This window comes from Lutjanus erythropterus, chromosome 20 (genome assembly GCF_056507025.1).
Source record: "Lutjanus erythropterus isolate fLutEry1 chromosome 20, fLutEry1.hap2, whole genome shotgun sequence".
Taxonomy (NCBI): Eukaryota; Metazoa; Chordata; class Actinopteri; order Lutjaniformes; family Lutjanidae; genus Lutjanus; species Lutjanus erythropterus.
Window position 1 is genome coordinate 6,390,181 of NC_139336.1, and position 24,329 is coordinate 6,414,509.

Here is a 24,329-nt window from a genome sequence, read left to right on the forward strand (position 1 = left end):
ACAAAATAGTTTTTACCAAATTCATTTTTTTTCTTTTTTTTTAGCTTTTTTCTTTCTTGTTAAATACATCTGAACTCTAACCCTGGTATGATGCCCAACCATAGCAAAAAATTGATTTCAAGTCAAATGTATACAATCTTATTTACACAAGGAACATTTGATCAAAGTGCATTGAAGAGAGTCCTGATTGACCGTCATGTCTTTGAGGGATGATGGGTAAATATGTACAATGTTTACAAATGCTGTAACCATGGTGATCCTTACACAGCTTCAATAATAATATTAATAATAATATAATTAAACACTGACTGAAAAAACAGCTTGTAAGAATGCACTCCAGGAAGTACCGTTGGAAAGAAAACATAAAAAAATAAAAATCAACAAATAAAAGAAAACTTACATCTTAGATATTACTGCTCAACTCATGATGATACGTAAATATATTCACAAATCTGAGCCTTGGATCAAAGGAGGCATGAAATAAAGTTTGGAAGTTCCCCCATGAACACCTCACTCCTAAATGACCCTTCACCACTCTGAATACGGTCAAAAAGGAGTCTCATGCTGTCTTTAACCCGTATCACGTCAGATACTGACAGCTCAGATCCGTCGATCCGTCGATCTGTTTGGCAAGAGAAACACCGCATCCTCAGCTTTCCAGTTCAGTTTGAACACAAAAAGCCCCATAAGAGATGATCAAATTATGGAAAATTCACCGCGTTTCTCTCATCTGTTGTGAAAAGATGGCATCAGACTCTAAGATGGACAGGAAGCTGAGTCTGAGGCCCAAAATTAATAAGGACCAAAAGGAAAAAAAACAAAATCCTTAACACTTTGGACGCACTGAGTGAAAACAGTTATGACACATAATTCATTGTAGTATTCACATAATAAATAACCTTTCTTCCGGTCATACTCCAACAGATAATGACATAATGCACTTCAGAAGGCATGTGGTCGTACTGTAAGGGCTGCTGCTGCTACGGTCAACCGTTGGCGTGGGAACGAGGAGGCTCCGTGCAACACTACGGGTTGCCGTAAAAAAGACAAAGGCGATCATGATAAATCGTCATCTGTGCTCACTATCGAAATCTGGAGACAGAAAGAGGGAGGGGGAGCAGAGAGGAAGAAATGGTTTTATTAAATGTTTATTTGTTCTGATAATTTGTTCTGATAATTGACAGCAGAGACATGCTCCGAGGTCAGTCAACAATACACTCAAGCTTACTTAAGGCCACAAGGGTCAGGGTGAGAGTAGAGGTCATTAACAGGATAGTTGGGATTATTTGAAGTGGAGTTGTATGAGGTACTTATGTGTATTAGCTACAGTAGGTGGCAGCTGACACGCCCCCAGGTTGAAAAAGAAACAGGAGCTAAGCAGCGTGCTGCTGTGGACAGGGCCAACAACAAAACATATTTTATGCTGTTACATAAGCCAAATATTGTACTCTCCAAACCAATCAGTCTCCATGGCCAAAATCAGCCATTTTATCTCACGGAAGACAGGAGGTGCTGGTCTACACCTGCCTTGATCTCTGAGTTTTCATGTACTGTTGTATGACTTGAACGGAAGACCAGCAACTCCTGTACACTAACAGATAAAATTAACTTTTCTCCAAAGGAGCCTGGGTGCTTTGGAGAACACAATATTTGGCTCTTATAACTTATATTTATCCTGTCAGAAAAGGCTGTCTGGCAATAAGGTAAAGTGGTGAAATTACTCTAAATATTGCATACACTGAAAGAGGTTCGGTGCTGACCCTGTCCACGGCAGTACATTGTTTAGCTTCCAACACTGATACTCCTGCTGCTTCTCCAAACTGGGGGCAAATTGACTGTCATCTACTGGAGGTAATACACTGGCTATTGTACCTCATACAACCTCACTTCAAAAAAATCCCAACTATCCCTTTAACATGTAGAATTCATCCTCAGTCGGGATGAAAGTCAAGCTGCATGGTTGCTCAGAAACTCCAAAGCAGCAAATTATTTTCTGATTGTTAGCAAAACATTTCAAGAGCTCGTTTTATTATTTAACAGTGTGTGTCACGATTTTAGGCTTCGAAGGTGCTGCATGGGGCTTTTTGTGAATTCCAGCTTACATATTCTCTACTGATGATGAATTTCTAAGGAGATAAGCGTGTTTTCAGATCAGTACATCCAGCTTTTGAGGTCTGAGGCCTTCTTACCCAAGATGCTACAGGGCTCAATAAGGTTTACCTCCTAGCCTAGGGCAAGTCAGTATGCCATGTAGGACAAGTAAATCTTGTAAATCTAGAAACCTGCCCGATTGCAAGTGGTAAAAAAAAGAATTAAACATCAAAGTGAATGAGTCCAGCCCTGGGGATAAGGGGAGGGGGTCATACTATTTTTAATATGCAAGAATGTTTGTTGCTTCACATTTATTACATTTATTGTTCTTGTTTTTATTAATTTACTTAAAGATTCAACATGCCAATTGTGTTGGGGCAAGTAAAAGTGGAATTTGGGCAAGTGAACCCTGTACTGAGAGGTCATTTGGTTGTTTACTCACCGCAGGGTAGGTGTGTCCCACGTTGGCGCTGTGCCGGGTGATGTCAATGTTGAGGTCTTCTTCTGTGGTCTTCAGGTAGACAGGGTTGTCAAAGTTCATGCTCTTCTGGTTCTTTAGCTGCCAGTTTCTCCACATCAGGTAGCCACCCGCTGCCGCCATCGCCAGCAGCACTTTGGAGAGAGACAGAAACAGCAAATATTCAGCTCACTTCATTTCATACTCTAAATATTTTATAAGACAGTGCCAATCTAAACTGAACCAGATGCTTCAAGAGTACAAATTGGGGGAACAAATAAAATTTATTGGTTACACAGCTAGACTGTAAGCTGTCATTTTAGCAGGGAAAATAACTACAGGAAACAGCTGCAGCTAAAGAGTGGATCAAATTATATTCTGTCATAATAACTACATCAGGCTTGGATGTTTATATTTAACTACAACGTCTTGGAGGTAGTTGTGTTTGTTTGTATGATAATCTGGTAAAGTGAGCAGACAGACAAACACCCTGCCCTGGCTTCATCAAGATTTTTTTTTAGGCAGAATTCCCCCTTCGACCCCTTTTCAAGAGCACATATTACTGTTTTAACTGAACTTAAGTATCATGAGAGCACAATTTATTAATTAATGTGATTATTTTTAGACATAATATTTCTAGACAAATGCCTAATTTAAGATAATTAATTCATGGCCCATATATTCAGACTCCATGTGTGTGTATGTGTTTAATTTCTACTCACAGACAGGCAGTATGGCCCAGGCAGCAGCAGACCCTCTGGCTGTGGAGTCCACCTGGATTGATGTGCTCACATTTGCTTCTGAAAGACAAAACAAACAAACAGGTCAACACCTTACACCTAAGACACTCCAACACGCCAACAACAAATAACTGCTGTCTTTTCCAGGACATCTCCTTGTTCAGTCTGAGAATGAAACATTTCAACGTGTTGAAAAGGAAGAAAGTTTAGTCAGAGGTTTGACTGACATGTTGTACAGATACAGGTCTTTTAATGGACTGAGTGGCAGACAGAGTGAGGTTGGGAGGATCAAGATGATAAATTGTGTGTGCTTTAAGTAGTGCAGCTCTAAAGCGCCTAAAGAGAGGACACGTTTCTGTTGATACATGGGAAACAATGATTGGAGGTCATCATGAGTTCAGCTGATGTCTGAATGATCCTTTTTGGAATTTAACATCAACAGCTGCTAAAACTTGACAGACAGAATCACTGGATTTTTTTTTTTTTTTTAAGATCATTTTTTGGGCTTTTGCCTTTATTTGGATAGGGACAGCTGAAGATATGACAGGAAAGGGGGTAGAGAGAGGGGGAATGACATGCAGCAAAGGGCGGGAATCGAACCAGCAACCGCTGCAGAGGACCAACAGCCTCAGTACATGGAGCAAACGCTCTACCAACTGAGCTATGGGAGCACCCCAGAATCACCAGATTTAAAAGTTAATCGGCTACAAGCCAACTTATATGTGAACTGATGGGTTAAACATGAGTCACATCATATTGCACATGGTCTTGATGGAAAACAGATACCGACGGTGCCCAAATTTACCACCTGATCATGACATTGCAAAAGATGCCAACCACTTTCCAAAAGGTTCTGTGTTATGGAGTCCCTGCCAGTGAAGAGAACCTGTCTGTTTGACAATTAAAGCTTAAATGGTAGATAAGTATTTTATGTCTTAGAAAAACAGTGAAAACATGTTTAAAAAAAATTAAAGCATTTGGGTACAAACACTGAGTTGTTTTGGTATAAAAATGGTCACACTCAAACATTAACACTGTAAGCACATCCAGTCCAAAATTATCAGCCAACAAAATTCAGTCAAACGTCAGCTGCTGTGTATCTTCAGAGATAAATGTTAAACTTTGTAACAGCACTGTGTAAGGAACTGTTAGATCCCCCAAGTAAACATTATTCAGTCTCAGTGTGTTCAGTGTCAGCAACAAGTGAGTGACATGACTGGCAAACAGCTCGGCTGAAAGCAGCGGCAGAGACTTCAGGACAAAGACAAAAAACAAGGGTTGTTAACTCGAGTTCTTGTTGCCAGTCAGCTGCCTCTGCTGCCAAATGACTCAGTGATGTCATCAACACGCCTCTCAGCCACAAAATGAACAAGACACAGAAGAGCTCACCAGCCAAACTCCAACAATGTCTCCAATAAAACTCATTGAAAACTACTACTTCTACAGTAACTCAGTCATCTGCCTGGTTAAACACATTTTAAATTCTACATTTGAACCACTACAGTCTAAACTACATTCAGACAGTTCTAGTTGTTCTATTTTTTAGCTTTATCCACTTCTCTCTCATTGGGTTAATATTTTGTGAAAGCACCAACGGCCATTACAACAATACTGGCGCAATACTGAGATATTTTGTTAAAAATATTGTGATATTTACTTATCCCCTTGGAGCACACAACATGTCATCAGTCACATCCTACATGATCAAGAATTATTGATATCAAACCATCTGAAACTTCACCATCATGATAGGTTCTTCAGCTATATTGCCCAGGCCCACGTATAATGCATTGTTTTTTTTCAAAGGCTGGTGATATGGTTTTGGTCTTTGAATGTGACTTGTTGACAGAAAGAAATCATCATCTGTCTCTAAATACTTTCTGAATATTTCCCTCTTCTGTTTGTGGCTCTCAGCCCATTGTTGACTAGTGAAAATTTCCGTCTTCAAAAAAAAAAAAAAAAAAAGAGTTCAAATATATAGTTTCATCTGCAAAAAAAAATCATATAACAGCTGGCCATTCGTTTTTTTTTTTTTTTTTTTTTTCAATTGTTTCTCAAATGCAGCCATTTAAACTTTAAAGTTGTGAAAACACAGTTGTTACCAATGACACTAATTAAGAGTCAGGGTGCTGCTAATGTGCATGCTGACTCACTGGAAAGGCTCTGCTACACTAAATGGAATGGAACCTTAGTTAGTATCATTGTAATCCCTGTGCTTACCTGAGTATTTCAAATCAATACAGCTGCAGATTAATACACATGTGGTGCTCCAGTGAATATGTGGGGCAGCAGGATGATGTATGTGGGATTGACTCAAAATAAACTAGTGTGTGTGTTCATGGTAATGGAGGAACAATGGAGCTATTGCATAAGGGAACTTTGCCTATTTTTTATTGTCAACAAATCCTATGAAATGACAATCACTAGATTTATCATTTAGTTTTAACATGTTTTAGTACCTTTTCATATAGTACTGCTGCAGACACAGTACTAATCCAAGGCTGTATTTTGAGTTGTGTGGCAGAAGGAGAAAAAAAAGACTAAATAATCCAAAAGAAAACTATGCAAGTCTGCAAGACTTTTTTAACCCCTGATGTAGGAATACAGTTTGTGTTCGGCCAGACGCTGAGTTCAGAGTAAAACATGATGCAAAGGAAAATGAGACATGCTGATGTCTACTTCTCTTCTTGCTCAGCTGTTTCCTGAAGCTGACTGAAGGATTTCAATTACAATCAGTTGTCATAGTTTTGTATTTTCATTACTTTTTATTTCATTTTCAATTCAATTTACCTTCAGTTATTTTCCAGAGTGGATTTGTTTGTTACTCTGTGAGGGTAACTGACTTTTCCACACCTTGTTCACACCTAGGTTTAGTTTTTTCAGTTTACTTTCAGTTAACTATGATAGCCTTTGTTACAGTTCTTGTGTTTGATAATATAACAATCTTACTTTAAATTGAACTTTACACAAGTGGAATTTGTACTGATTCTGTTGTTTGGGGACACTTCCTTGTTTTATCCACTAGGTGCTGCTCCTGGGCTGTGCTTGAGGACAAACATCTGTTTCATGCTGAACTATAGATTAATATCCAGATAATCTTCCCCACCAGCTGATTCTACAGCAAAAGAGGAGCAAACCTTCTGAACACTGAACATCCTGTGCAGATGCATCCAAAGTACTGCATCACATGTCTAGCAGGGGAGTGAACACCTTTAACAACATTACAGCTTAAAAACAAAATGTAAGGTCAAACTAACTGAATAAAAGTCATGAGAACAAGTGCTGTAATTAGAAACGAATGGGAACTCATCAGCTAACTGTGCCTGTGCTCCTCGTGTTGTTGATTAGGGTCCTTGTTTCAATGTGAAACTCATTCACCAGCTGCATTTCTCAGAGGATTAGGACAAAGTTAGTGAGCAAACACTTTACTGTAGCACAAGTTTACCAATCAGATTTTAAACCTTGTGAGTGTGAAATGTTTACAGGATGGAACAACGCGGCCAAATCCACATACAGCTGACGTCAGGCCAGAAATGTGAGCCAAGACAGACATAGAGCACATACAAGCAAATGTCAGCAAATTAATCAATTGCCAACATGAAAAGTGGGGGCAGACTCACTGACTTGATTCTGGTTTCAGATCAATGACACAACAGGTATGGAAAAAGCAACAGAAATGCACTGGATTCACAACTCTTTAAAAAGGATTTCTCAGCTGAGAGAAAATCTTCAGAGCTACTGTATACTCTAATCACAGCACAAAGCCTCTGTATATTTTATGTGTGAATGGTTTTAAAATGAATGGTGGTTGAGAAAAATGTAGAAAGTGAGAGAGGAAACAACTTTGTGCAATTAGTAGGGATGGGGAACGAGAACTGTAACTGTTGAGAACTGGCTCCAAATTGTCCGTTGGAATCTTATGCCTCTGAACTTATTAAATTGTTTCATTGAATGTTTTTCTGACAGTTGCCCCTTCACAAAACAACGTATTTTGCACTTCTGCCCAGCCGGGCAGCAGGTCCATTACCGGGAGTAAATATACTGTCATAATAACATTAGTATCACACAGGCAGAGTTAACTTTTTTTTTCTTTGACTACCACTTTCTATTCAAAAACATTTCTTCATTTCTTCCACGTTTCTATGAGATTTATTTATTTTTTTCTATTTGTGCTACTATGTAATTGAATCTGGCTCTTGGTTTCATACCATCGCAACCTACAGCCCATTTAGAGTGTAATTCCCAGGGTAGGTGATAAGAGTGAAAGCATGACAGCGTTTCCCTGACAACTTCAATTTGCTCAATATCAGTGTCATTATGTTGTTGCATAACTTTTCATCTTATTTATATATACTTTTTTGAGGGTGCAATGTGCCTTTCAATGGGCCAAATACACACAATCTGTTGGACTTGACTGCCTGACACCTCAACTCAGCAAGTATGTGTTATCTTTATCTGCCTGAAATGTTCCTTCTCTTCTTTATTTGATGAAGGTTGAAGGACTAAAACATTGTATCTTTAATACATTTTATTGCAGGTAAAGGACTATGTAGAATTTATCTCTCTTGCTCTTTAACAAACCTAAGTGAAAATGAACGCTGTACAAATATTCTCTCATTTCTTCAGACAGAGTGTTGCTACAGCTACATCTCAGGCTACAGTCAGCTTAACTAAAATTGATGAGGAATCAGTAAAGGAAATGATAAAGAATTGGACCAATAAGCAAAGTCAGTAATCAATAAAATCTCATCAATTCCCATGCCTAGCAGTCACTTCAACAAAAGAGAGAATGTAGCCTGAGCACATGGTATAATCTACACAACAACAACAGCAACATAATCTGTTACCAGAAATCATACAACACACTGCTGGAGCAAGACATAGTCCCATGTCTTTTATACTGAACCAGTCAGAAGCAATGCTGAATAAGACATTATGTGCTGAAACATTGATTTTTTTAACAAAAAGATTTAACAATTAAGTTTAGTGTGCGGAACATGAGAGCTCCCTAAAAGTCAAGCCAAAGCAGTGCAGATTTGGTCATAGATCCCACCTCGTCTAAGTTAACAGAGGGTATGTGGGCCAAACTAATGAGGGGGGAAAAAAAATCAAATAAGTTATTTAATGTATAAAAAGGCAATTTCATGTCATGATTGGCAGCTGAGCTCTATGGGCAGGACCCAAATATTGCAGCTCAGCTCTGATCATGACTGCACAGACTGGCTCCAAATGACTGGGATATTTCGGCTTCATGTTTGTACAGTGGAGGAAGTAGAGACATGACATCCATCTTTATTTACAGTCAATAGTGCAGATCAAGACAGCTGGGATGGTATTACCCCTTGAATACCTCGGGCTACTTGATCATGTGTTAGAAATTAAGTATAAACAGACTTAAGTGAGTTATCTGAAAAGCACACTGGCCTGAAACACATCTAAATGCCTTTAATAACCCAACACCAAAGCACCGATAGAAGCAGTCAATACAGATACAGCTAGACAGGAAAATGACATTCAACCCAGGATGTTAAAAATCTCCACAGAGGACATGAGAATGGTTTGACCATTTCATTTTGTCAGTAGATGAAAAAAAAGGCTGATTCAAGAGAACATGAGGCAAAGAAATTAACTGCAACTGTGGCTGCAGCCAAAAACAGAGACAGATGTTTCCAAATTTAACAATTAAAATGGAAAAACACCGTCTGAATCAACTGTAAGGGAGAAGTTTGTTAATTTTTGAACAAAGCCCAGCATGCTTTAAAGCAAGTCACCATCCCAGAGATGAGCAGCAGAGCAGGCGACAGCTGATGGTTTTACCTGAGGGTGGCTGTGTTAGAGCTTTCCCATCATCCTTTGAGGGACCTTTGGTAGAAGGTTCTGTCACAGAGAGAGCCAAGAGTCATGCTTATGACAACAGAAACTGAAATCCAAACATCAGACCACAGACGCTGTCCTATTTTTAAGCTCCACACATGCATGTAGGCCTTTCTTTGAAAATAGACCAGATCTCAGGAGACTAAACTAGTAAATCAGCGCTCAATAGACGAAAGCAGGATTCACATTTCTTCAGCGAGAAAGAAGCCAAGCCATCATCAAGCTAAGATACAAGACAAATAGTCATGACACACTACAGTGTACAGAAACAGCAGAAGTGTTACATCTTTACATAAGGACAATTCATTATGGTTTCCCTGCTTTGATAAGACACTTAACATTCAAGCCAGATGTACACTAAAGCTGGAAAAGCAAGAGCCCGACATTGAGAAGCTATTTAACGGGTTCAGAGCTACATTATGCACAGTAAACAACATCGATCAGGAAGCCCCTATCAGCATCTGTACAACCAGGACAGGCAGCTGCAGCAACAATAAAATCCTTACTGGCTCATCAATACAGTCCTGATTAGCAGCGGCAGCAGCAGTGTTGCTGTGTTTACTGTAAAATCACAGGGCCATTAGGTCTGCAGTGTAGGAGGTGGAAATGAATGCATATCGTGCTTACTGATAAACAATACGACATTAAGCACAGTCAAGCTGAGACTTTCAAAGCCATTATCCCCAGCAGACTAAACGTGTACTGACTAGATGACTGATGAAGTACTGATAAGTTGAGCTGAAAGTTGAGTCAAGTTTGCTCATCAATTCATCATTTATCAAACAACATGCCAAACATAAAGAGAGTACTCCAGAGATTTAGCATCAACCTGCTTTACACTGAACAACAGTACCAGAGACACTGTCTTTTTATTCCACACCATGGATAAGTAGGTTATGTAGTTAAATGGTTTCTCTGTCTTCATGATTGCGAGTCTGTGCAGGGTCTTTTATTTTGAAAATTGACCAGATTCTGACAGTTTTTTCTGCGTCTGACTTCCTGCCTACTCCTTACAACTCTGCATTGGGAAACATCCTTAAACTGTTGGACTATTTGCCCACAGTTTTTCATAAAGTGAACGTCACCTCATCTTTACTTGCTGAATGTTCCAAACACCTGAGTCCCAAATTGTTTCCGGCATCAGATTGAGAATGAGTATATTTACAAAACACAATAATGTTAATCAGTTTGAACATTAACTATCTGGTATGTGTACTGTATTCAGTCCCAACTTTTTTGGAATCAGGACTCTATTCCTCCACAACACCTGTAAACAGGTGTTGATATTTTAAGCAGTGGAGCTCCCCTTTTAGTAAAATTTGAAGTTTTGCTGCATTTCTTGGGGTTTTTGTTAATGTAAATTTGATATGAGTGTTTGGTCCTGTCTGGTTTCTCAAATGTCAAAAACACTTCTAATCAAAGTGTTTGTCTAGCAGCCTTTCAACAGCAGATTGTCAGGTTGTTCGAATACAGAAAATTGTGTTCACTGCGGACATCGTTTGGTGAGGTATACAGCGGTGACAGAGGAGGCAGGATTTGAACTCTTGGGTTCACTTTTCTCGTTCTTCACGCAACCTACTTCTGTCACTTCGTGTGTACAACCCACTGCAACACCATGAATGCGTTCAAGAAGAGACTCTCCAGAGGTGTGTGCCGTTATCAGAATTTGTACATTTTATCATGTTGAGACTACAAAAGACATCGAAAAACAAAGATCAGGGGAGGCAGCGAGATAAAGCGAGGTGGAGATTATGATGGCAAACAAAGCTGTTTAAAATAAAAACTTCAAAGGGTACATTCAAGAACATAAATCTAAAGAAATTCAATAAGGAAGTGGAAAGGATTTATTTGATTAGTGTATTTGACTTATAATTGAGCTTGGATAAAATATTGACAAGCCCAACCCTAACTGTAAAACATTCAATCTATGATTGTTTTATAAACAGGTTGGTGTGATGATGACTGATATCTTAGGAAACAAACTGTGGAGCTAAATGGAGTCCCAACAGTGTCAGAAAACCCCTGAAACAGCCTCTATTTCAGCCCAAGATTGTTCAGCCTGAAGGAAAACACTCCCCTGCTGCCTCTAAAGGCTGTTACATGAATCCCTCAGTGGTAGTTTCAGGTTCAGCCCTGACGTGAAGAGCATTGCTTATTACTTTCTTTTGCTAACAAGATTAGAGCTGGTCAAAGCTGGAACCACACAATGCTCTACAGTTCCTATTCGTTTCAACTGCACCAGCTGTAAAATGGGATAAATATGTTAGCTGGAGGTTTAGTAGAGAGAGAGCAGGTCTTTGGCTACAACCCAACTAGGAGGAAGGTGGAGGAGCATTCAGTAAGTGACAGGCATCTCTCTTTACCCCCCTCCCCAACCATTCTCACTTTTAAATAGTACCAGAGACACAGACAGGCCTGTAAACAGTTGTAGAAGCACACACGCTTGGATAAAAAGTTGCATGGATTCACATACACAGAAATATACCCTGGACCTGCCAGCACGCACTCACACAGACCTTCTGTATGAATAAAGACGTTCACGAGCTGCATAAAATTGCGCAGAGAAGAAAAAGAAGACACCACACACATCTTGGCAGTCTGGGTGGTACATTCAGTCATCAGAGCGGCTGTAAAGAACCTGGAGGCAGCTCCAAGTTTGCAAACAGGCCATGAGGAGGTGAGTCAGGCTGCAGGGACGTTCACTATATGAAGGCCATTATACATTTCTGTAGAGAAGGCAGGCTGTAAAAGCTCCTGCAGAGCACATTTTTATTGGTGCAGAGACTCAGAATTTTTCAACGATTTAAATAGGTCTGAAATCACTGCTGTTACAGACTAAAGGCGTAAGTATGCTTCAGCTTAAGTGCTTTTTGAGCAGTATGTCACCTCTGTCCTCAGGATAAATCAGGTCAAACTAGAGCAGCAGTTTACTCTGCAGCTTTACCTTATAATTCAAAGTGTTTTTTTTCCTTCAGTAAAACTACTACATTCAAGATTCAAGAACTTTGTCATTGTGCAAGGCACAATGAAATTGCAGTCATGTCATACTTTACTACTACTACAGCTTCTGCATCACAAAAATGTGTGATTTAATCATTTTTTGGAATAAATATTTGAGAAAATGTATTTTAGAGCAGCACTACTAGCCCAAAGTGCGAAGAATGTACACTTTAACAGTTAAGAAAAAACTATAAAAGGCCAATCTGGTCAGAATTCATTTTACTTAAGAGAGACAGCCAAGAAATTAAATGATTTCACCAATATACATCATTAAGACCAAGACTGTCAAAAGTATCACCAATTTGTTACTTCTGATATGTGGAATTAGGATTGGGTGATATCTACTGAACGGCATATGATGACGTCCACATTTAAACATTGCAATGGATGATGATATTGTTATACATGCGTCTGTGATAAAGCCAAAAAAATGATGGATTTAAAAATATTTTTTACATTTCCTCCTAAATTCAATAAGCTTTCACAATAAATAGTATGATTAAATATGCTGTTTTTACTTCAGTAAATCAGGTGCAAGGAGCTAGAATGTATAATAATGGTTGGAATAATAAAAACATCCTTCACTTTTGCGCTTCATTGCTTCAGCAATTTAAATCGCAGTGTTAAGATGGTAGAGGGCTCAGAAGTCAAGCATCACCACATTGCTGTAAAGCATCACAATGGACGATGGCATTGATCGGCCAAACCTTACATGTAATCACACAACACTAACATTTAATAGTATCAAAAGTATAAACACTATAAGAAAAATTATCTAGAGTGCTCATTCAATACCTCAGTTCAGTCTTAATTGTCCTGCCTGAAAACTGGCTTGCAGCATAGCAAAAGCAGACAGTGTTCAGTGACCATCACTGTGAAGGTTCTATTTTGTGTGCCTTTGACTTCTTTTGCCGCAGTATCATAATGGTAAAAACTCTGGTGTCATGACAACTCTAAAACCGACAAGTACAGTAGGTATAAATGGAGTAGCACTGCAGAAAAAGATATCACAAAGGAGGATAAGCTGCAAAAACTGTCAAGAAATGCGGGAAACAGTCTCCCAATTCTCACTTAGAAACAGAAAAGAGTAAAGAAGAGAAGTCCTTAAGAAAACTGAACGGGCTAACTAGGCAGACTTTCATTCAGGAGGACGGTGGGGCAGAGAGTTGTCAGGGAGATGTTCTAGTACTTTGTGTATACCAGTGTCTCGATCTACAGTTTGAGTCCAATTAGGAGAGTATGTGTGCTGAATTCGGCTGTCAGGTTCCTATCTGACACCGCTTCAGTATGAAAAGGCTAATCTGTGGGAGCGCAGAGAGGGGCTGGACGGGCTGAGACAAAAACAACTGGAGCAGAGTAGATCAGAGAGGGAGGACAGAGTTTCCCAGCAACCTTTTTACAGCAGAGACAAAGGGACGGATGGAGGGCACGGCTGCAGTTTGAGTTTCATGTTTAAAAGATTGTAATTAAACTGAAAATGGAAAGTAATTAAAGTACTTTTGACACTAAGTTCTTTCATTGTTTGCAACTACATACAGTAACTAAAATATTTAGCCTCGTGCTAATTAAAAACATTTTCCCAGAGACTAGTGACTCTTACCAGACGTCATCATTATATAAAGTCAATGGAAACATGTAAGTGGATGCAAGCAGACACAAATTCACTCTAGGTGACGTGAATTAGGCAAAAACATTTCCACACATTAAAATGTGAACTTGAGAAGTAATTGCTTTATGATTTAATTGAACTTAATTATTATTATACAATTATTATGACTCCAAGATTTACATAATTTCAATGGACTATGGTCCAATAGACTCACTGAGTGATCGCAAACACATTGATTAGACTGTCCAAAATCTTAATCCAGTTAATCAGTATAAAACCACATAACTGCTTTTGCTGCCAAGAAGTCTGATTATTTTAACAGAAATTGCAATAGTAGTCATGATTTCAGTGGGAACAATGTTCTCTTTGGACATCTAGGCCTTGACAGTTTTTTACTTTTAGTGTGGGACTGTTTCTAATGGTTTGGCCTCTGCCCCTCAAATCCAATGAAAGGAAGTCTTAAAGTTGGAAGTACATTTTTATCGAAAAGTACATGCTGTTGCTTAGAACAAGTTGGGAAAAGACCTTTTTCCATTTCAGCATGACAATGTCACTGTGCACGAAGCCAGGTTCATAAAGCAATAGTTTTCCTATTTGGTGTGGAACAAGAGCTTGCACAGAGCCCTGACCTCAACTTCATCCAACAGCTTTGGGATGAACTGGACCGCCAACTGTGAGCCAGGCCAGCTACAGAGAGCAAATCACTGCAGCCAGGTTCCAAATTCTTACGGAAAGCCTTCCCAGAATAGTGGAGGCTGTCACAGCAGCTGATTATTTCCCATGGATTTGGAAGGAAATGTTCATAATATGTGGGTGTTCTGCCCCATAAAGTCAGCTGTCAAGGCACTAAAAGGGTCACATCCCACTCATGAGTCCAGAGAATTGAAGGCAGCTCAGTCCAGGGCTGAACCTGACAGGCTAAAATGAACCAGAACACAGCGCTGAACAGAGCCCACCAACGACTAGAAGAAGGATCAACCTCTGGAACCCACACAGTTCAGCTGTCAGGATGAGACGACAAAGACACTTTCAAACAGTAGAGGGAGGAGACGGAGCTGCAGCTGAGATGTGAAGGAGGACGGTGTTGAGACTTGCCAAAGAGACACTGAAAAACTGGATCACAACACCAGCTGACTCAGCTACTGTTCAGCTGTCAGACTACTAACACAAATAGACAGCTGGGTTTGTGGCTGGCATGGATACAGATAGAAGACAAGACTCGCAGGGGAACGCACTCACACCAAGGAAACATGCTTGAGTGCCTGAGAAGGGAGGGAGTGACGAAACTCTTCTTTTCGCATCAAAGCCAGTTTAACCCAAAGAATCAGACTGAATTAATGCTGTTTCTTACAATTGATTCTGTGTGTTTTTTTTTTGGGGGGGGGGGTACATGGTGAAAGCAGAGCTCCCCTTAGCCTTTTCTTTTTAAAATCAGTTCCTTAAGAAGAGGCACATTTGAGACAAGCAGCACAGTAAAGGGAAGATGAAGCAGAGAGGAACGCACAGGATCGCCTTTGTGTGTACAGTAATTGAAATGCACATTAGCACAATGAACAGCTACAGGTTTGGTGGTTTGTACTCTCCCAACCATACAATTACCAACGTTTTCCCATGATGCCATCCGCAGCAGCCTGAGGCCATCAAGAGGCAAATTAAAATCATTTGGCTGGATTCGTGGTAATGTTTACCCCAGGGTTCAAGTATTCAAGTAAGTTTCAATTTAACGTGGGGCTGGGTGGTATGACAAAATTTTCATATCACGTTTTTTTTTGGAACTCTTATCGGTTTCATGGTATTTGATGGTATTTTTTTTTTTCATGCAACAGTGTTCTTACCCACATTTTCTTCTAATGAGAAAAGAATTAATGCAGTTGATTGGCTTTAAATAGCCCATTTTACTATTATAAGAACTGTATCATGTTTTTTTTTCATGTCCATGACAGGTAAAAGCATGACCCCTTCAAAGTATGGTTACCATCACATGGCAGGGACGATTATATGATTAAAAGTCCCCATCCACACTATTCGGCACCAGAAATACTAGTAGTTTAAAATATTTATCAATATTTCATTCATGCACAATGCCAGTTATCTGTTGCCTCTAAGATTTTCTGCAGCTGCACGCCACTGGTCGGGGCTGCGGCTCTGTCAGACAGCAGCCCCTCTCGCCCAGCGTGTATGAACCAATCACTGTGGCAACTCCGGATGTTTATATCAGCAAAGTCGGACAGATGAATGTAGACTGTGACAGAATAAGCTGATTCACTCGACTGGATAAACATGTGACCACATTAAGCACATGCACAGACATAAACCTGCAAGCGGAGCTGCTGCTTCTGCCACTACTAGCACTGCTAACGTTAGCCACACTGTGTGTCAGGCTGACAGCTAATGTTAGCGTCTTTTACCCGCAGACACCGTGAACCTCTTCGGTCTGAAAAGGTGAAGTGTTTATTGAGTTGCTGTCATGTTTTGAACATTAATGTGTAAGGCTTGTATTGCACAGCGCAAAGTAGCGCACATTTCAGCTGCATTTAAGGTACGATTTGGCGATTGTAGACTGTGATTAACGGCTTCAAATGGCTCTTAATACACACAGTATTTTTTTCGGACAGTGTTTAACTTTATAAATGAATAAATTATGCTAAATTTTAACTGCTATATGAGTGTTTTCTTGGTGTTAGACTACTCGACTAGTCTAAATCGACAGGGAAATTAATTGCCAGGAACATCCCTAGAGCACACGCTGAAGCAAGCACGCCTGTGGTGTTGGTGTGCAGCAGTGAAATGGGTCCCCGCTGACACACTTTCCCGCCGCGCACGTTCCGGACATTGTTTGGGCTATTCACCGGTATGGCGGTATATGAAAAATTCATATCATAACAAAAATAAAGACCGGTTTTCAGTACAAACTGGTATACCACACAGACAAAATTTAACATTCTTACTTTTCTTGAAATATTCCCAGTTTTGCTGCTATAAACTCAATTCTCCATAGTTTATTAATATTCTAGCTAAAGTTAGATGGCACAGAAACCGCAGATGAACATGGAGTCAAATGCACATTGAGTAGAATAACGACCTTTCCATGTGTTTCTAAACTTACTGGCATAATTGTGGGGGAAAAAACTAAATCACTGATGCCAAGCAATCACCAAACTTCTTTTCATTTTTCTTTTCATTCAATTTCTGGAGCCCCTTTTCTGGGCCTGCACTATTCTGGACTATATGACAACTGAAAATATCTTACTCAGAATAGATATTGCAATTTTCTTACAATTCTTAATTGTCTGGGTCCAGACATTTGAATTCCCCCACTCCACCGAGTTGACAGATTCTCTGGTCCAGCATCATGACATCGAACAATGGTTTCTCGATTGAAAAATGACTGAACAATTAGCATGGCAGGGGTGGACTTGTGGTTATCCAATCAGTGCCACTGGTCCTGATCAACACCACTGTCAAGCTGTTGTCAAGCTGTCCCAGAGAACCAAGAAGGGGAAATAACAGCGATGACCACTAGAGACAGGATAGCCGTTGCTATCAACACTGTTACAAGTCAACTAAAGAGAAGAAGTGTGTAGATCAGCTTGGGCTCCTGCATAATAGTTACTGAAAGGCATGTGTGTGTTGCATTTGCTGCCACAGAAAAGAAATAAAAAGTTCCTGTTTAATGTGTTTGCAAAGGCAGAGCTAGCTAATTAACAGCTACAAGCTAATCTCGTGTCCAGTGCGACCAAATGAAAAAAAAAAGTCTGAATTTGTTTGTTATCCTACCCACAGCTTCCAGCTCTGCAGCTCCAAAACATATTTAAGAGACCTCCGGTTTTAGGCTGTATTAATTCTCTTTAGCCTGACTCTTAGCTGCAAACTAGTTTTTCACAGTCTGAACCAACTCTGAAGTAAAGAGTACATGAAGACGATGTAGTACATTACAGGTAGTTCTTATTGCCTTTCTGTAGCAGCAAACACACACATCTTATTCTCATACTTTATGGCTCACTAAATGTAAAGCACTACTATATTCAATTAAATACATTTAATGTTTAAGATGATAAAGTTAGATTTTTATGAATATACACTCACTGAATTTTGATGTAACTGCAAAAAAGTTGGGACAGGGGAAACAACAGATTAAGAAGTTGTGTAACACTCAAAAAAACACCTGCTTGGAACATTTCACAGGTAAACAGATTAACTGGTAACCGGTAATAGTATCTTGATTGCTGTTATAGGGGTATCCTTTGAAGGCCCTGTCATTCACAGGCATGGATGGGGTGAGGTTCACCAATTTGTGAAAAACTGCATGGGCAAATAGTTCAAAGTTTAAGGACAAAGGGCATGGCTGAAAACCAGCACTGAATGCTGAAAGGTACATAAAGGGTTTGGAGCAACATATGTTGATATCCAAACATTGTTTTCAGATACACCCCTCTTATTTCAGCAAGATAATGCCAAGACACATTCTGCACATATTCTCCAACAGTGTGGCTTCATAGTAAAAGAATTCAGGTACCAGACTGACCTGCCTGCAGTCCAGACCTGTCTCCCATTGGAAATGTGTGATGCATTATGAAACATAAAATATGACAGAGATCCCAGACTGTTGAGAACCTGAAGTTCTATATCAAGCAACAATGAGAGAGAATTTTACTTTCAAAACTTCAACAATTAGTGTCCTCCTTTCCCAAACATTCACTGAGTGGTTAAAAGGTTATGAATGACAGTGACATCTTCCTGTCCCAACTTTTTTTGAACGTGTTAAAATCAAATTCTAAATTAATGTATATTTTCAAGAAACAATAAGTTAATCAGTATGAGCTTTAAATTTCTTGTCTTTGTACTGTATTCAATTGAATATAGGCATATAGACCTTTTCCACAACATTAAAACTTTTTTGAAATTGGGGTTGTACATTTTTCTCTCTTCACTACTGCTGCTGGCAGGCTCTCCTTGACACTGAATAATTTTGCTCCTGTTTCTGTAAATCTTCAGAGGCTTTTCATTTCACTGAGTTAATCTGCCATCTGACATAATGTCTCTGCACATTTAATCACACGTTGTAATGCAGTCTTGGTCATTTGGTGAAGCAGTCTGGGAAGAAATTAGGAGAGCTTGTTTTGATTCAACATATCTTCATACTAATGCAGCAGGATCATCATGAGACTGCACAAGCATGAATCAATATGAAAGAGATTAATTGTGCAGCCCTACAGTTTCCATGCAGGATTCTACAAGTGGTATCTTAACAAGCCCTGAGGCCTGTTTCACAAAAGCAATTTGCAAGCCATGCTCACGCACAGATCACAAATGGGAGTGTACCATTTCACAAGTGATTGTCACAGGCAAACTGCAGATACATTTGTCAGTGTTATGAATTAGGTCAGGCATGTTCATGCATAGGTTGCAGGTTGTATTCTTTTGATTACAAAAACTTGTTAGAGTTAATGCAAACTCATATCTCACGTTGCAAATTTGTGCTTTTGGTTCGAGTACAAACATGAATCACTAAAATACCAAAAATAAATGAGTTTCACCACCATGTTGTTTTGACTCACCAGGTTTGCAGCGTAATCCATCAGCAGCCAGCTCCTGTCCCTCTGGACACACACACGTGTACTTGGGGGAGTGTTTGTTGATTTGAGGTGCAGGAAGACACATGTAGCTGCAGCCTCCGTTCACACCTTTCTCTGTGCACCAGTTAGTACCTGCACATAAGATAATTAAGTATTGATTACTTTGGCATGATGTGGAAAATCTGCAAACTAAACCAATCGTTACAATGAGAAATGGGTGCTAGAGCTGCTGACTCCCCTGAAAATCCATCAAGCCATGGTACAGAAATGATTCATCATATATAATTAAGCCAGTTCTGAAAGGGCCGATATCCCACGTCAAAGGATGATACATGTGTATTTGTTAACAAAATAATATACTGAAATCCTATCTGTGATGTTTAAACTTTTCATTTTTTTGAGTAAATGTCCAATTACTCATTGTCGCCTAAACTCCAAACATTGATGACTGTGTGATGACTAATATACAATTGTTTTATCAGAAAGGAAAGAGATGTTATGTAGGTATTCTTTATTGGCACCCTCCTTTTATAAATCTCAGCTAAATGATGTCAGAGGTTTGCAGACCTGTGTCAATTATGACTGCATGATTATAACTAAAATCATGATTATCATTAGTACTCCCTGTACCTGAATCATGTGTAATTACAGTAATTTCTGATTAACTTTCTTTTCTTTTCATTAGCCTTTATTAACTCACAGTCTCTGTTACTGTAAAAAAAAAAAAAAAAAAAAAAATGGCAGCAAAACTTGAGGCTGCTGTGATGTCATCATGCCTGCAGGACTGATGAATAAGACAACTTTGTAGCCCAACAACCATTAATACCCATCCGTTCTTCCTGCCTCTCTCTGCTCATTTACCCCTCCTCTGTGCCCTCCCAGCAGGAGCTTACCCGACAGCTGGATCAGTTCATGGTACACTATGATGTCCTGGGGGTCATTCAGGTTGCTGGCAAGTGTCACCACGTCAGAGCCGGTGAACTTGTTTGCGCCATAGATGGCTTCATTTTCACCATCTGTCCAGAAGACTCGATCCTAGAGAGGACAGAAAATTTTCCATTAACGTCTAAAAGCTTTGATTACTATAGTACAGATGCCATCTCGATTGAAGAAAATAACATAAGGCCACACACCTCTGTATCAGGGTACCTCAATGTATTATCATGCTTTAACAAAGATCATTTACTAAAGTAAGGAAAATGGTTAAAAAAAAGTCATCATTGTTACCCTTATCTTAGCTTGAATTGGTTTAATTGACCAAAGTTAGTCTGACCATAAATCAGTTCGAAGTGAGATTGTTCTGATATCAGTATTGGAAACACCTCCCATACAGCCAGTGATACAGTCAGGTGAGTAGGAATATGCAAGTATACATACATATCTGATATTACTTAATGGTACTGTGTTACTTCCCAGCAGCAGCCCATATGTCTTTTTTTTTTTTAACCTTAGCCTGGGCAATACAACAATCTCAGCAATCATATCACATCCATACAGTGTTAGACTCCAGACTATAATAGAGCCCTGTGTTCCACGTATGCTCAGTAGATTGGTATCTGTAGTAGCCACATAGACAAGTCTGTGGAGTATAAAATATTTTTTATTTTATTTTGGGGTACGCTGCTGTACACACAGCATACACCCTCTAAAGATGACATTTATGTCACATGAGCCCTTGCATGCCCCCATACACAAGGGAGTGTACAAAGTATACTACTATCTTTAGTTCAAAGATGTTGAATCACTGGTACTGGATCAGATCAGTAATGTATTACTGCAATATTACTTTTTCCAGTAATGAGTAGTGTAAGGGATTACAATTTCCAAAACAGTATTTATATTAGTTACTATTTCAACTGACTCTGAGCTACCTTTTGACCTGGGTAGGCTATCCTATGACATGTACATGTGGCAGGTCACATCAGCTCTTAGCCCAAAAACTAAACGACAGATAGAGGATGAGGGAGAGGGGCAGACTTTTCACAAGTGGAAGCATTGCTGTTACTCTGAGTTTGTTTGGCTCCACAAGAGGAATCTGTGGTGATGGAATCTAACTTGAAGGCCACACTCAGAGAGGTCGACTTTGTTTTCACCACAGCAGACATCTGGACAGCTAAAAACAAAAGCTCTGAGTCTAACCTTTCACTGGATCAGCAGTTCAATTTTTGCGTGCAACAAGCTAACACAGTAATATATAATAATATAACAAGTAACATAATTACTTTTCATACCAAGTAAAAAGTAAAGTAGTATTAATTTTAGAGGAGTAAGAAAGTAAAAAAAAATAATTTATTTTTCTTTCTGAGTAACTTGCCCAACACTGGTACTGAGTCTTATCTCAGTATCAACATCGGTACCGGAACATCTCTACTTCAAAGTACCCTGCCAGCCAGTCTGAAACAAGAATTTAAGTGTCTATGTAAATACAATTATCTTGCATCACTTTAATCAATTCTTTCTTCAGTAAGAAACACTTTTACAGAAATTTAACTTGATCACTATATCACTGCAAAGCTCGAAGAGACTGATTTCTAAAAGCAATACCCCATGGAGAGCAAGCTTAGGTTCAGCAGTATCTTCTTTTTTTTTTTTAATTACAGACAAAAAAAATCCAAAACCCTTTCAAAAACATAAGATATTTCATTCTTTTCTTCGCAGTCAGATGTTCAGACGATTTCTCCCCTCACAAATGGGTGTGAGGGGCTTGTTGAATATAAATACTGTACAAAATGGAGATGGAAAGATTGTACACCACAAATTCAACCATCTGTGTTCCGAGACCATCTGTGTGGCATTTCTGCACTGCACTTTGCAGGGACCACCTGCCAATCAAATTCATTTTTCTCAGTGGCTCTGTGTTTTAGTCTGTTCAGCCTTGATGGATTTAACTGTTGTTAAATGTTTATTCCCCCCCAAAATTGAGCTTCCTGTGCAACATATTTTTTTCCCCATGAAGGAGCTACTAAACTACAAGTGACGAGAGCACTGAAGAGGAAATGCTTCATGGACTGGTTATAAGTTTACACCTCTATCAGCTGGAAAAAAAGAAGAAACAAAATGTAAACTGTTACTAATTATTACTGCTACTATAAGAACTGTTACAGCCTGCTGTTTCGTTAAAATCACTTCTTGTTAAAATTATGCATCATGGTATTCAGACATGAGCTGTGCCTTAAGCACAGTGCCTGCATGTTAATAAATGTGTCATCTGTCTGAGTGAGAGCGAGCTGGCAGTTGTATGAGTGGGTGGAGGTGAGAGAGACAGCCAGAGAGCCACATGTCCATGATCCTATGATTCATAGGGATGTGAAACACACATTACTGATATATGAAGAGTGCAAGTTTTAAACAGCAGATATAATTATTAGTACTTTGTACTCAGTCGTAATATAGAGACACACTATAGTTTTCATGTTCGACCTGCTTTCTCCATGTTAATCCCCTCACTAGAACAGTGCTGATTTAAGCTAAACATGCCAGCAGTGTGACCACTAGAGTGCAAATTCTAAGCTACTCTGAATGTTTAACAGATAATATGATGAAGAGTAAAAGTTCACTTGCATCCTTAATTTCCTTTCATTAATTTTGAACCAGGAAATTAAACTGAGAAACAATAATGAAGGGCAGCACCATATTAACATGTCTACTTAAGCTGGTATCACACTTTAAAGTTAAGGTTGGTCTCAATAGCCAGAAGCACATATTGGACAACTGAGTAAATACAGCAGACAACACAGCAGCAATGCTGATATGAAAAAGGAGGGTAAACACAGGTGTTACACCGACACAGAAATGAATATTTAGAGTAGTTTGCCCTGCTAATTTACTCTGCAATTTCTGCCGTAAAGCCAAAGATACAGATGCAAAACATTAAATTTGGATTATATTTTGATGGATATGTTGGCAATGAAATGATGGACTGAATGACTGTGAGTGGCAGATAAAACTTGAATACTAAAGTGGATGAGATCAAAATAGTGCTTGAAATTGAGTCTAGGCGACTAAAGAGGACAACTACTTATCGGTCATTAAACGAAAGCTCTGTAACTGGCAAAAGCAGAACCAAGCTGCAATATAATTCATCCATGCAACTGTGCTGTCAAGTCCACTAATAGTACTTGTTTTTAACAACTGACAGAATCACCATGATCAGAGCAGATCAGAGAGCCAAAGTGTCTGACAACATTATGGAAAGGACCCGCACAGAGAGAATCTTTGTTAAAGAGTAAAATGTTTTGTTTACCCAGAAACAGCCACTATATTGCTCTGTTCAAAGCGACCAGACTCCATTGACAAAAACAGTCATTTAATTCTCTGATGTACTGCTGCCTTGCACAAAAAAAAACTGATAAACTAGATGGCACAATGAATGTTTGCTCAGTCCTGATCCAGGACCGTGAAGACAAAATGTCACACTAGATATATAGTACAGGATCAGGGCTACTGTTCTGACATATGGAGTGTTGTTGAAAACAAGTGTAAATATTATACTTTTAATGATAATGACTGACTGGATCAGAAGACATACATTTATCAGTCCTAAACACCACAGGAGTATGATCTCCAGACTGTTGACACCATTCACTGTAAATTTAGATCAACAATGCACCTACTCTGCCTCCCACTGCTAAAATATCCCAGATATGAATGCTGCCATGTTGCGCTGGTGTTATCATTTGGAGCCATGTCTGCATAGTAGTGATCAGGGTTTGAGCCACATTATCAACCACTTATACGTACAATCGTAAGCAGAGCTCAGCTGTCAATCATGAAGTGAAACCCTCTTTTTATAACATCAAGTAACTAATAAAAAAAACAACCTGATGAGAATAATTAAGACTTCAATATTCACCAGCATGATGAGAATTACCTAAAACAACAGAGATCATCATCTTGGTCTATTTATGCAATGTGTGCTTTGATGTTTAAAACACGGAGGGGGTGGGGTTAATGATCTATACTGCAGCCAGACAACAGGGAGT

General features: G+C 39.2%; 1 protein-coding gene across 2 annotated transcripts in view; it reads right to left on the bottom strand.

Annotated features, from left to right (window-relative positions):
• Positions 1-753: 753 nt before the first annotated feature.
• The window catches only part of vldlr (very low density lipoprotein receptor), an 85,820-nt gene continuing 62,244 nt past the window's right edge, over positions 754-24,329 (bottom strand). The window contains exons 15-20 of one of the 2 annotated variants that reach the window (XM_084746651.1): positions 20,241-20,382; positions 19,330-19,479; positions 9,106-9,165; positions 3,271-3,348; positions 2,534-2,703; positions 754-1,092 (exon numbers count right to left, since the gene is read on the bottom strand). In XM_084746651.1, the coding sequence (XP_084602777.1) occupies positions 1,057-1,092; positions 2,534-2,703; positions 3,271-3,348; positions 9,106-9,165; positions 19,330-19,479; positions 20,241-20,382 (636 nt within the window). In that variant the 3' untranslated portion in view covers positions 754-1,056. The remainder of the gene's footprint in view (positions 1,093-2,533; positions 2,704-3,270; positions 3,349-9,105; positions 9,166-19,329; positions 19,480-20,240; positions 20,383-24,329) is intronic. The other variant, XM_084746652.1, reaches the window with a different exon arrangement.